The sequence below is a fragment of the Astyanax mexicanus genome, chromosome 20, assembly GCF_023375975.1.
Source record: "Astyanax mexicanus isolate ESR-SI-001 chromosome 20, AstMex3_surface, whole genome shotgun sequence".
Classification (NCBI taxonomy): Eukaryota; Metazoa; Chordata; class Actinopteri; order Characiformes; family Acestrorhamphidae; genus Astyanax; species Astyanax mexicanus.
The window spans coordinates 22,468,496-22,483,946 of record NC_064427.1 but is presented as its reverse complement, the minus strand read 5'-3'; the positions used below and the strand labels follow the sequence as shown (position 1 = coordinate 22,483,946).

Below are 15,451 nucleotides of genomic sequence, written 5' to 3'. Positions count from 1 at the left end.
CAACCTTTAAGCAATGGTGCTATTCAATGTTTTATCAGAAGTCAACGATCCAGCATGTTGTGTTAACTTACCAGTGCCCAAGTTCACTCCGTAAATCCTGGATTGAGGTGAAATAAAGTATATTTGCCTGATATACCTGTCTTGCAGATATTTAACTGGAAATGAAAACACAGCAAAGGAACATTGAATCAACATTGATTCCACATTGTGCTTTTAACGTTAAACAACGTTTAGAACTTCTACCTATAATAACTTTTGACCATAGGAAACCCCAAAATCCAACATTAATTTACCTGCCTTTGCTATCTGGGAACTATCTGTTTTTCATTCTTCTACTAAGGCCAAAAAATTGTACCAGGGAGCAACTTTTTTGCTATTTGAAACAAAAGTAAAATTCTATTTTCCAATTAAATATCAGCAAGAAAGATTATATCAGGCAAATATAATTTATTTTACTTTAATTGTGGATGTATGGAGCACATGGTACCAGGATATGTTGGATCATTGACTTCTGTTAAAAGTTTTAAAAAAATATCCTGCATTTTGAAATATCACTATATATATTGCAGACAAAACAACTAATGTCCATTTTTGCCAATTTCGTGCAGCCCTAACCAGTACCTCAAAGTTGATAGGTGTGTAGATATCTTGTGCGATCTCTCTGACTAGTCAAAAGCATTTTAGCCAGCTTAGCTTAATCAATATGTGCTACTTAGTGGCTCTGTACTTTTCGTGTGTTTATTCTGATAATTTATTTTCTTCTCTAGTGTTTTATATTTATATTAATCTGAGTTAACTGACGCGGCATCACAGAAGGTGATTTATCTCATAATTAACCCTCTGATCCCCAAACACAAATTTAACTTCTGTTTATCCGCTGTGTATTCGGTATGACCATTACTGTGAGGAAAATATACTAAATAATACCATTACAAATGTATTACAAATGTATTACACATACACACACACATACATACACACACAGAGGTGTGAGTTCCATGAAACTGTGGCTCAGTGTTCCCCCGTGTGGCAGAGAGTGGCACTGTGCAGAACACACACCTCACTGAGGGAGGAGACACACACTCATTTTGAACTTAATGATGAGTTTAAACTGTGCTGCCTCGCTTTCACACACAGACACACATACACACACAGACCACACACACTGGGAGGATACTCTCACACACGCGATGTAGAACTCAGAGAAAGAGGAAGTCGACGGCGGTGTGTATGAAAGAGTGTGTGTGTGAGAGTGTCTGTGAGGTTGTGTCTGTGCTGTACCCCATGAGATGCTCCATGCTGGACTGCTGGACCCGATGACCTTCTGACCCCGAGAGGTGGGTACTAATTACATTTACTCAGGTACTCTTCAGTACAGACTCACTCTTCAGTAAACTCAAATTACTATCATATTATATTACACTCAGATTCAGTTCAACATTTAAACCCCACTCCCTGGTTCTGGTTTGTTCTGTGGTGGTGTTTTATTTATACACCAAAATAATAAATAAAAGAAGAAGTCTTATACTTCTATTGACCTTACTTTCCATTTTTTCTAAATCTCTATTCCACCTTAAATGGTAAATGCTTTTACATCCTGGCACCACATGGTTGGTTTTTATGTTAGTCCTCTATTCCACCTTAAACCTGTCACAGTCTGGCTGATTGGAATTGTCAATTCCACCTTAAACTATACACCTATCACATTCTGACTGATCAAGTTCGTCTCTTATATAAATTAAATGGTCTCTTATATGAATTAAACGGTACATCTGTCACATTCTGGCTGATCAAGTTTGTCTTTTATTGGAATTATTCATTCCACCTTAAATTGTACACCAGTTACATTCTGGTACCATTTATGGTGGAATAAGAAATTTCAAAAACTTCAGCCTCATGTAGTTCCTGTGCTGATAGATGCCGAATGGGTACGGTAAACACACTAGTCCTTTAAAACTGATATATGTAAATGAGTTATGCTCTGATTGGCTATAAGCCAAGTTGAGGCACCTAACCTAACTTTCATGTAAATGTGTGACCTTTGACATAAGGGTGCTGACCGCAGAGGACAGGATGCAGAACGGTTCGACTGAAACGATGCTCGGCGGTGAGCAGCTGAAATTCGTGATAGTTGGAGATGGTGGCTGCGGCAAAACCTCATTACTCATGGTTTACGCTAAAGGAGACTTCCCCGAGGTCAGTATAAATTATTTTGGAACTGTTTTGACAGATTTAGGATTTAGTATGAATTATTTTGGAACTGTTATGACAGATTTAGGATTCAGTATTAATTATTTTGGAACTGTTATGACAGATTTAGGATTCAGTATGAATTATTTGGAACTGTTATGACATATTTAGTATTAAGTATTAATTATTTTGTAACTGTTATGATAGATTTAGTATTCAGCATTCATATTTTTGGACTTGTTATAAATGATTTAGTATTCACTATGAATTATTTTGGACCTTTTATGAATGATTTAGTGTTCAGTATTAATTCTTTTGGAACTGTTATGAAAGGTTTAGTATTCAGTATGAATTATTTTAGACCTTTTATGAATGATTTAGTGTTTAGTATGAATTATGTTGGAACTGTTATGAAACGGTTAGTGTTCAGTATGAATTATTTTGGACCTTTTATGAATGATTTAGTATTCTGTATGAATTATTTTGGAACTGTTATGAATGATTTAGTATTCTGTATGAATTATCTTGGAACTGTTATGAATGATTTAGTATTCTGTATGAATTATCTTGGAACTGTTATGAATGATTTAGTATTCTGTATTAATTATTTTGGAACTGTTATGAATGATTTAGTATTCTGTATTAGTTATTTCGGAACTGTTATGAATGATTTAGTATTCTGTATTAGTTATTTTGAAACTGTTATGAATGATTTAGTATTCTGTATGAATTATTTTGGAACTGTCATGAATGATTAAGTATGCAGTATGAAGAGTGTTTATTGGTTACAGTGAGGGAAGTTTTGAAATTAGATCTTAATGATGAACCTAAAGGAAGGAAATCCAATTGCAAAACAATGGTTTACACACCCCAAACTATCTCACACACACACAATACACACACACATATTACACACACACACATTTCAACAGAATGAACTGTAATGTTCACAGCATCACACTAAATACTCGCCTCTGGTCTTGTATTGTGTGTTGTGTACGTTAGCCCGGTAGCTTCAGGGCTAATTGGTAGGGAATGATTTGGATTAAGAATAAAGAATATTAGCTTCATTATCCATGTAGTCATTCACAAACATGTCCATGCTAATTGTTTGATCATGCGTAATTGATCATATAAAGGGGGTTAAAGAGGTTTATGTGTTGTGGTATTAATGTTACTGTGTTTGTCCGGCAGAAATACGCCCCCTCAGTTTTCGAAAAGTACGTAACAACGGTGACTCACGGTGGGAAGGAGATTCAGCTCAACCTGTACGACACGGCAGGTAATGATACACACCTCACACACCTTAACCACTTCACACACACCCCACACACCTTACACACACCTACATTCCTACAGAGAGAGAGAATGAGTAAACACTGAGAATAAGAGAGTGAGTTGGAAATGAGCTGAGAGTAAGTTGAGAGTGAGCTTAGAGTAAGTTAAAAAGTGAGTGAGAGAGAGAGAGAGAGAGTAGGCCAATGTGGAGTAGGTGATGCTGGTGTATAGTATTTGATATCGCTGTAGAGTACTTGATGCCACTATAGAGTATTTGAGGCCGCTTTAGAGTATTTGACGCCACTGTAGAGTGTTTGATGTCGGTGTAGAGTATGTGATGCGGTCTAGAGTGTTTGATGTCACTGTAGAGTGTTTAATGCCCGGTGTAGAGTATGTGATGCCAGCGTAGAGTATTTGATGCCTCTGTAGAGTGTTTGATGTTGGTGTACAGCATTTGATGCCACTGTAGAGTGTTTGATGTCGGTGTAGAGTGTTTGTTGCCACTGTACAGTGTTTGCTGCCACTGTAGAGTATTCGATGCTGCTGTAAAGTGTTTGATGCCAGTGTAGAGTTTTTGATGATGCTGTAGAGTGTTTGATGCCGATGTAGAGTACTTGATGCCGGTGTAGAGTATTTGAAGCTGGTGTAGAGTATTTGATGTCGCTGAAAAGTGTTTAATGCTGGTGTAGAGTATTTGATGCTGCTAGAATGTTTGATGCCACTGTAGAGTATTTAATGCCGCTGCAGAGTGTTTGATGCTGCTGTTGAGTGTTTAAAGCCGGTGTAAAGTTTTTGATGTTGGTGTAGAGTTTTTGATGCCGGTGTAGAGTGTTAGATTATTTGTACATCACCAGTGTGATAACAGGAAGCGGTTCTGCACCTCCACAGCTCTACTTTAGACTCAATCTGACTCACTTCCTATCAGTAAGACATGCAGACTGCTATCAGTCTCGCAATCAGAATTATAGTCTGTCTAACGTTTACGCCCAATTTGGGCAAAGGTTTGACCACCCCAAGTCAGTTTTAGCCGGATTAGCAGTATATTAAACCTATTGGGTTGCATTAGCCCCTTAGTGCCGCCTGTAAGCATGATAGGCTAAAGCTGGCTTTTTTCTCAAAATGCTACTCATTCAGTCACACACGTTTATATTCAGCTATACTCCTCCCACAGACATTGATTGACAGTTCTGTTAGCCCTGTGCTAATTTGTGAGTTATATGCTTCTATTAGCTGCTAGGTTCATACATTAGCCTGGTATCTAAGCGGTAATAAAAAAGCAGTAATAAACAGGTCAGGGTTCCGTGGGATGTAGGGAAGTGTGTGTGTGTCTGTGGTGTTCTGTCGGTTCCGGTGCTAGTACTGTGGAGCATTTCTGTGAAAGCGCTGACGGTTCGTGCGGCTGCTGTTTATCGGAGCTGCTGAGCAGGAAGTAGGTCAGGATGTGGTTTAGTTCCAAAACTGCATTGAAAAATACAGCCAATTCCATCACCCAGCCTGTAACCCCTTACATCATACACAACAATAAATATATATAAATACATAATATACAATAACTGTACAGGTCGTTCTCAAAAAATTAGCATATTGTGATAAAGTTAATGCTTTTCCATAATGAAATGATAAAAATTTAACATTCATATATTTTAGATTCATTGCACACCAACTGAAATATTTCAGGTCTTTTATTGTTTTAATACTGATGATTTTGGCATACAGCTCATGAAAACCCAAAATTCCTATCTCACAAAATTAGCATATCATGAAAAGGTTCTCTAAACGAGCTATTAACCTAATCATTTGAATCAACGAATTAACTCTAAACACCTGCAAAATATTCCCGAGGCTTTTAAAAACTCACAGCCTGGTTCATTACTCAAAACTGCAATCATGGGTAAGACTGCCGACCTGACTGCTGTCCAGGAGGCCATCATTGACACCCTCAAGCAAGAGGGTAAGACACAGAAAGAAATTTCTGAACGAATAGGCTGTTACCAGAGTGCTGTATTAAGGCACATCAGTGGGAAGTCGGTGGGAAGGAAAAAGTGTGGCAGAAAACGCTGCACAACGAGAAGAGGTGACTGGACCCTGAGGAAGATTGTGGAGAAGGGCCGATTCCAGACATTGGGGGATCTGCGGAAGCAGTGGACTGAGTCTGGAGTAGAAACATCAAGAGCCACCGTGCACAGGCGTGTGCAGAAAATGGGCTACAGGTGCCGCATTCCCCAGGTCGAGCCACTTTTGAACCAGAAACAGCGGCAGAAGCGCCTGACCTGGGCTACAGAGTAGCAGCACTGGACTGAAAGCAAATTTTACATGTCATTCGGAAATCAAGGTGCCAGAGTCTGGAGGAAGACTGGGGAGAAGGAAATGCCAAAAGACCCACAGTCAGTGATGGTCTGGGGTGCCATGTCAACTGCTAGTGTTGGTCCACTGTGTTTTATCAAGAGCAGGGTCAATGCAGCTAGCTATCAGAAGATTTGGGAACACTTCATGCTTCCATCTGCTAAAAAGCTTTATGGAAATGAAGATTTCATTTTTCAGCACGACCTGGCACCTGCTCACAGTGCCAAAACCACTGGTAAATGGTTAACTGACCATGGTATTACTGTGCTCAACTGGCCTGCCAACTCTCCTGACCTGAACCCCATAGAGAATCTGAGGGATGTTGTGAAGAGAAAGTTGAGAGACGCAAGACCCAACACTCTGGATGAGCTTAAGGCCGCTATCGAAGCATCCTGGGCCTCCATAACACATCAGCAGTGCCACAGGCTGATTGCCTCCATGCCAGGCCACACTGAAGCAGTCATTTCTGCAAAAGGATTCCAGACCAAGTATTGAGTGCATAACTGAACATAATTATTTGAAGGTTGACTTTTTTTGTATTAAAAACACTTTTCTTTTATTGGTCGGATGAAATAAGCAATTTTTTTGAGATAGGGATTTTTGTTTTTCTTTACTTTTTTGCCAAAATCATCGATATTAAAATAATAAAAGGCTTGAACTACTTCAGTTGTGTGTAATAAATCTAAAATATGTGAAAGTCTAATGTTTGTCAGTACATTACAGAAAATAATAAACTTTATCACAATATGCTCATTTTTTTAGAAGGACCTATATAATAATTGAACAGTATATAATATGTATATACATTATTTATAACTTCTGAAATATTAAACTTTAAAAATATAGTTCTGTATTTAATTCTGTAATTACTGTGTATATTATAATGTGTGTGTGTGTGTGTGTGTGCAGGTCAGGATGATTATGACCGCCTGAGGCCATTGTCCTATCAGAATGCAGATCTGATCCTTGTCTGTTATGATGTCACCAACCCCACCAGCTATGAAAACGTTATTATTAAGGTATTTTAATTTCTAAATTAGTGAAGTCGTGATCTGATTGTAATTTTGTGGGATACAGGTTCTTTAGACTAGTTTTTTGTTTCTGCAGTGGTACCCTGAGGTTCATCACTTCTGCCGGGATGTCCCTAAGATCCTGATTGGCTGTAAGACGGACCTGCGGAAAGACAAGGAGAAGATGAGAAAACTCAGAGCGGTCGAGCAAGAGCCAATCACCTACACACAGGTAAGAGAGAGTATTAACATTTCCATCAGCAGCTGGAGTGTGAGATGGAGTAGAGTAGGTCATGCAGCTTCTCCATCAGCAGCCAGAGTCCGAGAGAGAGAGTACAGGAGATCATGCTGCTTCTCTCTGGTTGGGTAAAGTAGGTGGTGCTCTCTCCCCTCATCACTCCCATAGTGATGCTGGTCAGTACAGATGTCTGTTAACTGATGTACCAGAGCTTAAATAAATAAAATGATGTCTAATGTATAATAGCATTAATAATTGTAATAATGTTGTTTAGTAACAGTTCATTTATAGCTATAGGAAATTTCTTGTGTTTGTGTTTTAGGGGGAGGAGACGCAGAAGCAGATGAACGCTGAACTTTATCTGGAATGTTCGGCCAAATACAGAGAAAACGTGGAGGACATTTTCAAAGAAGCGACAAAACTCGCAATGACGATGCGACGGAAAGCCAGAAAAGCACGAAAAAAACGGAAACCCTGCTCCATCCTGTAAAACGGAAAATCCTGGAATCTTCAGGAACGTCATAAAGTTTACAAAACTTTTAGACACATGCAGGAAATTTATGCAGCTTTAAAGAACCTTTCGGAACATCTGAGGAACATTCAGACTCCTGAATGTATGAAGGCTTAGAATGTATATTCTTTTATAATAACATCTTGTTATTTTATTGTTATTTTTTTGCACAGGGATATAGATTATTATAATGAGCAGCCAGTGTTCTTGCGGTGCTAAAGGGCGGAGCTTGTTCACTGGGTGGGGCGGTCACTCGGGTCAGTGGAGGGGTCTGCTGATCTTGCTGCTCCTCAGTTACAGTGCTGTCCATTACAAACTGTCTCCATAGTAACTGTTTATGTACACAGTGATGCTCCACCCACAAATGCACACCAATGCGGCTGCTGTTAACGGTTAAGGTAATGTTTACGTAAAAGGTCAGGATACCTCGCAGCAGGAGATATGGACGGATTGGTGGGCGGAGACTAAAAGGGGAGTTACAGTAAATGCTGTGATGGAAAACTGGAGTGTTGCATCATTCAGCCAATCACTGCACAACAGATCATGTCCACCAGAAGAGGATGAACTCTTTAGTCTGTAATTATTCAGAGATTATTCGGTAATTATTTTTAATCTGATTCAGTGCCATATTATAGTTTCTTTGTATTTAGGGGCAGAGTGATGTCACTCTCAGTAGCAGAGCGGAAGCTGTCGGGACTACTTCCTACTGCAGTGCGAATTTGAGGAACGAAAAACATGATTTCAAAACTGGAGACGCCTTAACAGATTTTTCTCTGGTTTTGTTGCAGTCTGATCAGTTTAATAGGGAAGAGATTAAATAAATATTTGTTTTAAAATTAAAGAGCACAGTGTTGTTTATAAACTCTCTTGGATTTGATCATTTTTGTGATGTCGAGCCCCTAAGACTCTCCCACTGATACTACAGTGGCTGCAGGCTGCAGACCTTAGGCGTGGTGTCAGTTTGTAGTTGCTCCAGGTTATTTATGTCCATAGACTCCATAGAATTTTTTTTAAATGATAAACTGAGTCTTTAGTTGAGTTTTAGATATGTTTAATTTTAGCATCTTGTAACAAAAGATTGCAAAAATGTAAATTTGTTTGCAAAAAAAGGGAAATTTTTAATTTTAAAAATGAGCAAAACACATTACTTCTATACTAAATTAAATAAAAACAGAAATAATTAAGTTTTGCACCAAATTTTCGAACTGAACATCAGTTAATTGCTGAGCTGAATATAAAGACTCGGTGAGGAACAGCTTTACATAATATAGAGCTGAGAAATACAGACTAGGAGACAGGAGTATGTGGTTGAGCTTTACACACAAATTGTCACTGCATAAGTGTGTGTATAGAGCTTTCACGTCACCAGATGTCCTCACAATTACAGTGTTAAGTCATAATGTGTTTTTAATTAGAAAACAGATCTAGTGAAATTATTTAGTTTTGGTCACTGGGGTTACGGTTAGGGTGGGGTATAGGGTGTTACAGTAATTATAATGTGAATATAAGGTGCTCACAGGAATATCAAAACCAACATGTATGTGTGTGTGTTAGTGGAGTAAATAGAGCATCCTGTTTAAAGTCTTTACTCGGCTTCTGCTGAAACTCTGCCGACGTCCTGCGGTCTCGCGCTTGCCTGTTTACTCACCTGAACCAACTGCACCCGCACAAACACCTTCATACACACAATGTTCTAAGGATTGGGACAACTCATGCCCAACTCATCCCCCCACCCCAACTCTGCTCAATTCACCCCCAACTCCTCTTTACTCATGTCAACTAATCCCCAACTCCTCTTAACTCATCTCAACTCCTCCCTAAATCCTTTTAAATAATCTCAACTAATCCTCCACTCCCGTCACCTCAAACTCCCCTCAACTCATCCACAACTCCCCTGACCTTATCCCTAACTCATCTCAACTCCTCTCATTTCCAACTTCCCTTAATTCATCCATAACTCCCCTTAAGGTCACCCCCAACTCTTCTCAACCCCCTTAACTCCCCACCTCATTTTCAAGTGCCAATATCTTCAAGTTTATTAAATGAGTCACCCAGTTCTCCCAGCCCAATGATGTGCTTCCTCTTCCTATTTTTAGGAAACATTTACAGTTAAAGGTTTTCATAAAGGGAATGTCGGCCAGTAACATTGTCGCTCTCAGATGTGGGAGAAAGTCAGTAACAACTGAACTTTATTCAGCATCATTTAAACATACATCATCATGATCATCACACAGACACACACACATACACACTCTCTCGTCCCTTTGACCATCAGTGTATCTCCCAGCAAAAAAGGTAAATAAAGTGGACCTGTGATTCTTTGTAAACATTCATGCATTGACCCGAAACCCGAAACCGAGCAAAGTTTGTTTGCCTACTGAAGCTACAGCGCTACGATGGCAAGGAGCACAGAGTCCAACCCCCAAATCACCATCCTAACAGCAACAGAGCCGAGCTGGAGAGTCCGGGTCCGGATGCGCCCTGGGGTTCTGAACACCTTGCTGGATCGAGGCCAGGCAGTCAGAGCAGAATTCCAGGGCGGACCCGGACCCGGACTCGCCACACTTAAACAAAGCAAAAAATAAACGGTACAGGGTGAAATGTGAGGATCTCTGGGTTACTCCCCAAACCCTTAGGGTCGCAGTCTCTTTAGCGTTCAGAGATACGGCACCGCCGAGCTCCATGGTGCCCCACAGTGGCTCCTGGCTGTCGGTTCAGTCACTCTTGTGCTCGATTTCCTCCTGGTTCTTCAGGAGCTTCTGGTGGACCACCTTTAGTGTTGTCAGGAAGTTCCCCAGGAACAGCACCAGGAATGTTAGCGCCAACATGAACACCTGCAAAGAGCAACAGTTGTAACGTTTTGCTAAGGTAATGATTAATGATCGAACTAGGAATGAGCTGTTTACCTGCCACTCTTTGCAGTCTTCGCGAGCAGACAGCCGGAACAGAGTCACTGAGTTATACAGCTGCCAGAACTGCACACAAAACACACTCCAGTTATTACTCACACTCTACACACCCCACAGGAGACCCCACAGGAGAGACCACAATAGAGCAGCTATTATTATTTGGTTGGTGCACTATTCTCAGTACAGCAGTTTAGTACTGCAGTGTTGAGAATAACGACCCACCACTCAAATAATAATAGCTGCTCTGTGAGTATTGAAGAACAGAATGAAAGGAGATAAATAATAAAGTATTAGAAAAACAGATACAGAACTACAGTCTGTAAATATTATACAACTACTGAGTGAAATATTTGAGCAGTGGAGCTAAAGATATACTGGATAATATGTGTAGAAACAAGGCAGTTGTCATAAGGTTATGCTTGATTGGTGTATGTATATACACACACACTGCAGTGTTTGTTTCTGAAGTATCTGCTTATTAAAGTACTCAGTGTGTGATTTTAGAGTTCTGGGGAAGAGCAGTATGTTCTGATGTAATCAGCAGACACAGATGAATGATAAACACCGGAGAACTGTTTTAAATACAGTGTGTATAGGGTAAGGTAATGCCAGATGAGGTTATTTAAGGTAAGGTAATGTTAGGTATGGTAATGTGAGATAAGGCAGCTACAGTAATGATGGTACTCACATGTCCAAAGAAGAGAAATGGCAGCAGGAAGGTTAAACCCCTCCACATCCATGACTGGAACCCCTCTACAACACACACCATACGGCTTTTTATTATTGTGTATTTTATTTCCTCTTCAGCTGCTTTAGATTAATAAACAGAGGATTTTCCACTGTATGCCGAGTTTAATGTTGATCTGAGTTTAGATATCGGGTGCAGGGAATTAAACCCTCTTCTGCCACGGAGATGGTGGAGTGATTACCCACTACACTAAACACTGGTCCATACCACCTAAACTCCTCCCACTGCTGATACTGAGTGCTGATTGGTCAGTGTTATTGTTGCTGTGTGTTTATTGGTTGGTGTTATTGTTGCTTATTAATTAATTGTTTAGAAAGCCTTGTTCTGAAGCTCTATGGATTCTTTAAAGCACCCCCTGGTATCTGATCGTGATGCTGCAGGTTCTGTTGGTGACTGGGCTCACCTACGGTCAGGTCCAGCTGGTTCCTCTCCCCCAGAGCCCGGAGCCGATACAGACACCCACTCTGATAATAATATTGCAGAAACTGTACTAAACCTGCAACACACACACAAAGTCAAACATTAACACAGGGACACACAGCTTGGAGTAACAATGGGTGTGTCCCAACTGTGATCACACTGCACTTGGAGAACCTGCAGTGATGCATGTTGGCGTAGCAACACCATATAACTTCCTGTTATTACTAAATTAGATAGTATATTAATATTTAGTGCACGAACCTACCAAACCCGCACTATTAATATAAAATAATCTATAACTTACAGTATTAGAGTGTAGGACACCATTGGGACACAGCCAGAGTGTGTGTGTGTGTGTGTGTGTGTGTGTGTCTTACTCTGGTAAATGGAGAAGGCGAGGAATTGACTCCTGAACAGTTGATATATCGCCCCCTCAGGCCTGAAACAGAACAGCAAATTTACATATTACATTTTCAGCCGTTTAGCCACGCTCATTTAACCTATTACAGTTTAGCCATTCAGTCTACAGCCGATTAGTCCCGCCCATTCCGTCTAAAGCCCTTTAGCCCCACCCATTAGGTCTACAGAAGTTCAGATAAAGCTGTATATGGGTTCTGATGAATATAATAGGGTCAATTATCTGAATCTCACCAGGTGAGCATCACTCCCGACAGGAAGGTCGACACGTAGTGATGTGACACCCACCAGCCCTTAATCCTGCAGGGGAAAATAATTAACATATATCAGATTATAACAGTATTACTAATTATTAATATAATAACTGCAGTAATAACAGAGTGATGTAATAGGAAGAGGTGGAGTCTGATCTGACCTGGAGCCGTTACTCATCAGTATACTCTCCCGGATGGTCAGAGTGCAGTAATACCACACCAACAAAAAATTAAAGATTTCATCTGTAACACTGCAACACACACACACACGTTTTCTATACACAAACAGCAATATAATTAGTCATCACTATTAATGCACACTAGAGTTGGCCGGGTTTAGCAGTTGTCGTGCAAGTTTTGGTAGTTGTCTGGAGGGGTTTGGCCGTTGTTGGGCGGAGTTTGGCAGTGGGAGGAGGCATGTGATGCTCTGATTGGTGGATGTACGGTGCAGGCGGACTCACCGGTAGTTAAGCAGGAAGAGACAGGTAACAGCGCCGAACATTAGGATTATAGTCATATAAAGCTTAAACTTCTCATATTCATCTTTATACGCAAACCTGAAACACACATCAGCGATATTTATCCAATTAATAATCAGGAAAAAGTGTAATATTTTCATAATTTGCAATGATTTATGGGACTTACTTTGCCTGATTACTCAGTAGTGTAACATTCACATTCCCCAGGACCAGATTTAAATACAGCCTGTAGAACAAAGAACCACAATCAATCCAACAGAACCACCGTAACAACAATGCCCAGCCCCAGAGGACTGAGGGGTGCAACTGAGTGCTGGGCAGAAAAAAGGGAGACAGAAGGTCTCAGTAATTTGATCATAATCAGCTGCTGCTGTGCTGATTATCCGATTATTACTGTTACAGAACGCACTGATCTGATTACTTACCCGTTCCTCTTTGGTAAATAAGATTCCATATCAAAGAACACATTCTGCTTCTCCTTAATCTGAGTCTGCAGATCAGCGATCACCTCCGATTGGTCCGCATCACATGCCTTTGCACACCTGAATACATTCATCACATTGTAACATTATATTGTTCTTATTATATTATATCATTATAATGTATATATACATTAATCACATTATATACATTTAAATCACACAATTTCACACACCTGCTTATATTAATCACATTAATTAACATATCACAGCACATCAATTTTATGCAATCGCACACGTTTGAAACAAAACATATAATTACATTAATTACATCACACACAATCACATCACATAAAACGAAAGACAACACTCTAACATACATCAGTTACATCCCACTAACTAAATCACATCATATTAATCAAAACACAATTAAACCACTTATGACTAAAACCAGTCATACCATAACATCAGTCCATATCAGTCACCCCCCATTAATCACAAACACACACACAATCACATCATATCATACCAATCATAGCATTGTATTATGGCTCAGCTGACCAACCAGAAACCAGGTTATACTAAACTGAACTATAGTAAAGTAAAGTTGAGGTGAAGTGAGCTGAAGTGTAAACAGAATCCAGGATTTGGATCCTGATCCGGATCCGGTCGTGATACGTACTTGTGGAGCGTTTTCCGGAGCTCTTTAAGGCCTTTCCTCTGTTTGCAGATGGAGCTACTGCAGATGGCCTGCAAGCTGGTCAGCTCCTCCAGCTTCTGCCTGTACACTTTATGAGTCTCCTAAACAAAAACAGGGGAAGTGAGCAAATTTAGTAGGGGCAGTGATTTGGATAGCCTCCTGAAGGATGTATGGAGTGTTTGTAAGTGTTTATTTATTTTATTTAATTCTTGTAAGTGACGAGGTAAAAGACTAAAGCTGGATTTAACTCAATGTGATGTTATGACACATCATATCAAAAACAAATGCTGTAAATATAGCATATTTGGGAGCTTTACGTAAAAATCCCCTTCGCGATTTCGCTCCGACTCCCTGGCTGGATCCGCTGCAGCGGAGCCATACAGGGAGTCGGAGCGAAATCCCGGAGCGGGTTTATACTTAATGTCCTCCATCTAGCTTTAGCTAGTAAGTACAGGCTTCGTAAGTGGTTACTGACCTCCAGGGATGTAAAGACAAGCTAATCATTATGAAATATAATCAGCAAATCAATCAAACAATAACAAAACATAAAACTTAAACAACTAAACACTGCCAAATCCACCTTTCAGCAGGCATGGTAGCCACCATATCCAGGGTTAGACCTGATTATACCCACATATACACACTTTACCACCTTATCACTCATTAATACTGATCAAAAATCAATCCCCAGGCTAATCAATTACTCCCCCAAACCTGTAGCTGCTGATATTCCTGCTCTATTTCCCTCCAGTCACTCTCACAGCGCTCCAGTGACATTGTAGCCGCGTCCACACTCAATACACTGTCCCTCGCTGCCCGCGGACGAGTTCCAATACCCTCACTCGTGTCCTACGAAGTACGCTTGAGTTCCAGGGCGTGCTGGTGTTTGCGGGGTTGGTGTTCTTCGTGAACGGAGTTCTGCCGCCTGCGGGAGGATTTGGAGCAGAACTCGAGAAAAAACAAGAAGAAAACGCAGGACAGAAAGTTCCTCGCTGATTAAGGGCTCGAGGAAGGGAGCGAGGGCGCATAAAGGGACGCGGCCCGTTCTGCCACTTAGCGCTGACTGGCTGCTGTGCTTCTTCTGCGCGTCATACTTGGAGTATCAGCGCTCCCTGGCGCCGCCTACCGAGTGCAGCCTGTAATCTGTAATCAGCAGCTCCGATCTGTTTTAGAATAAAATTAATATTAATATTTAAAATGATGAATATAGTTTCTAAGCAGTAAATATAATAAATATTTATATTTATAACGTTTACTGACTAACACTAATTCATTCAGAGCCGAGTTTAAAAATTTTTTTTTAAACACAACTCTGAATCAGTTTTCAATGGTCACGTGGTCACAAGAGTCGATTCCCCATGAATTCTATGCAAACTTTATAACCTAGAAATAATCTTAAAAAATGTTATTACAAAATTCATAATCCTGTTACATTATCAGCTAAAATAACTAACCTGTCTTTTTAATGAGTGAGTGTGAAGGTGACGACTCCTGATTCCCAAACTCGCGAAATTTGAGAATCGACTCCTTTAAGA

At 40.2% G+C, this 15,451-nt stretch overlaps 2 protein-coding genes across 2 annotated transcripts; one reads left to right on the top strand and one right to left on the bottom strand.

Moving 5' to 3' along the window:
• Nucleotides 1-789: 789 nt before the first annotated feature.
• rhof (ras homolog family member F) lies at nucleotides 790-8,432 on the top strand. Its single transcript, XM_007254986.4, has 6 exons — nucleotides 790-1,337; nucleotides 2,052-2,196; nucleotides 3,385-3,472; nucleotides 6,721-6,830; nucleotides 6,919-7,053; nucleotides 7,382-8,432. Exons 2-6 carry the CDS (start codon nucleotides 2,074-2,076, stop codon nucleotides 7,547-7,549), a joined length of 624 nt encoding a protein of 207 aa, XP_007255048.3. The 5' UTR covers nucleotides 790-1,337; nucleotides 2,052-2,073; the 3' UTR covers nucleotides 7,550-8,432.
• Nucleotides 8,433-9,732: 1,300 nt separating this feature from the next.
• On the bottom strand, nucleotides 9,733-14,972 carry tmem120b (transmembrane protein 120B). The gene is made up of 12 exons (XM_007254982.4): nucleotides 14,631-14,972; nucleotides 13,899-14,017; nucleotides 13,223-13,339; nucleotides 12,964-13,023; nucleotides 12,780-12,875; nucleotides 12,480-12,569; nucleotides 12,299-12,364; nucleotides 12,025-12,086; nucleotides 11,631-11,723; nucleotides 11,168-11,232; nucleotides 10,477-10,545; nucleotides 9,733-10,404 (listed from the first exon to the last, which is right to left on the bottom strand). Exons 1-12 carry the CDS (start codon nucleotides 14,691-14,693, stop codon nucleotides 10,285-10,287), a joined length of 1,020 nt encoding a protein of 339 aa, XP_007255044.1. The 5' UTR covers nucleotides 14,694-14,972; the 3' UTR covers nucleotides 9,733-10,284.
• Between the last annotated feature and the right edge of the window lie 479 nt (nucleotides 14,973-15,451).

Coding starts and splice junctions, on each gene's coding strand:
- rhof (XM_007254986.4), top strand. CDS start 2,074: ATGCAGAACGGTTCGACTGAAACGATGCTCGGCGGTGAGCAGCTGAAA. Junction 6,831..6,918: donor ATGAAAACGTTATTATTAAG/GTATTTTAATTT, acceptor TTGTTTCTGCAG/TGGTACCCTGAGGTTCATCA. Junction 7,054..7,381: donor AGCCAATCACCTACACACAG/GTAAGAGAGAGT, acceptor TTTGTGTTTTAG/GGGGAGGAGACGCAGAAGCA.
- tmem120b (XM_007254982.4), bottom strand. CDS start 14,693: ATGTCACTGGAGCGCTGTGAGAGTGACTGGAGGGAAATAGAGCAGGAA. Junction 14,018..14,630: donor AGGAATATCAGCAGCTACAG/GTTTGGGGGAGT, acceptor GTTTTTGTTTAG/GAGACTCATAAAGTGTACAG. Junction 12,570..12,779: donor CTCTTCCTGCTTAACTACCG/GTGAGTCCGCCT, acceptor TGTGTGTTGCAG/TGTTACAGATGAAATCTTTA.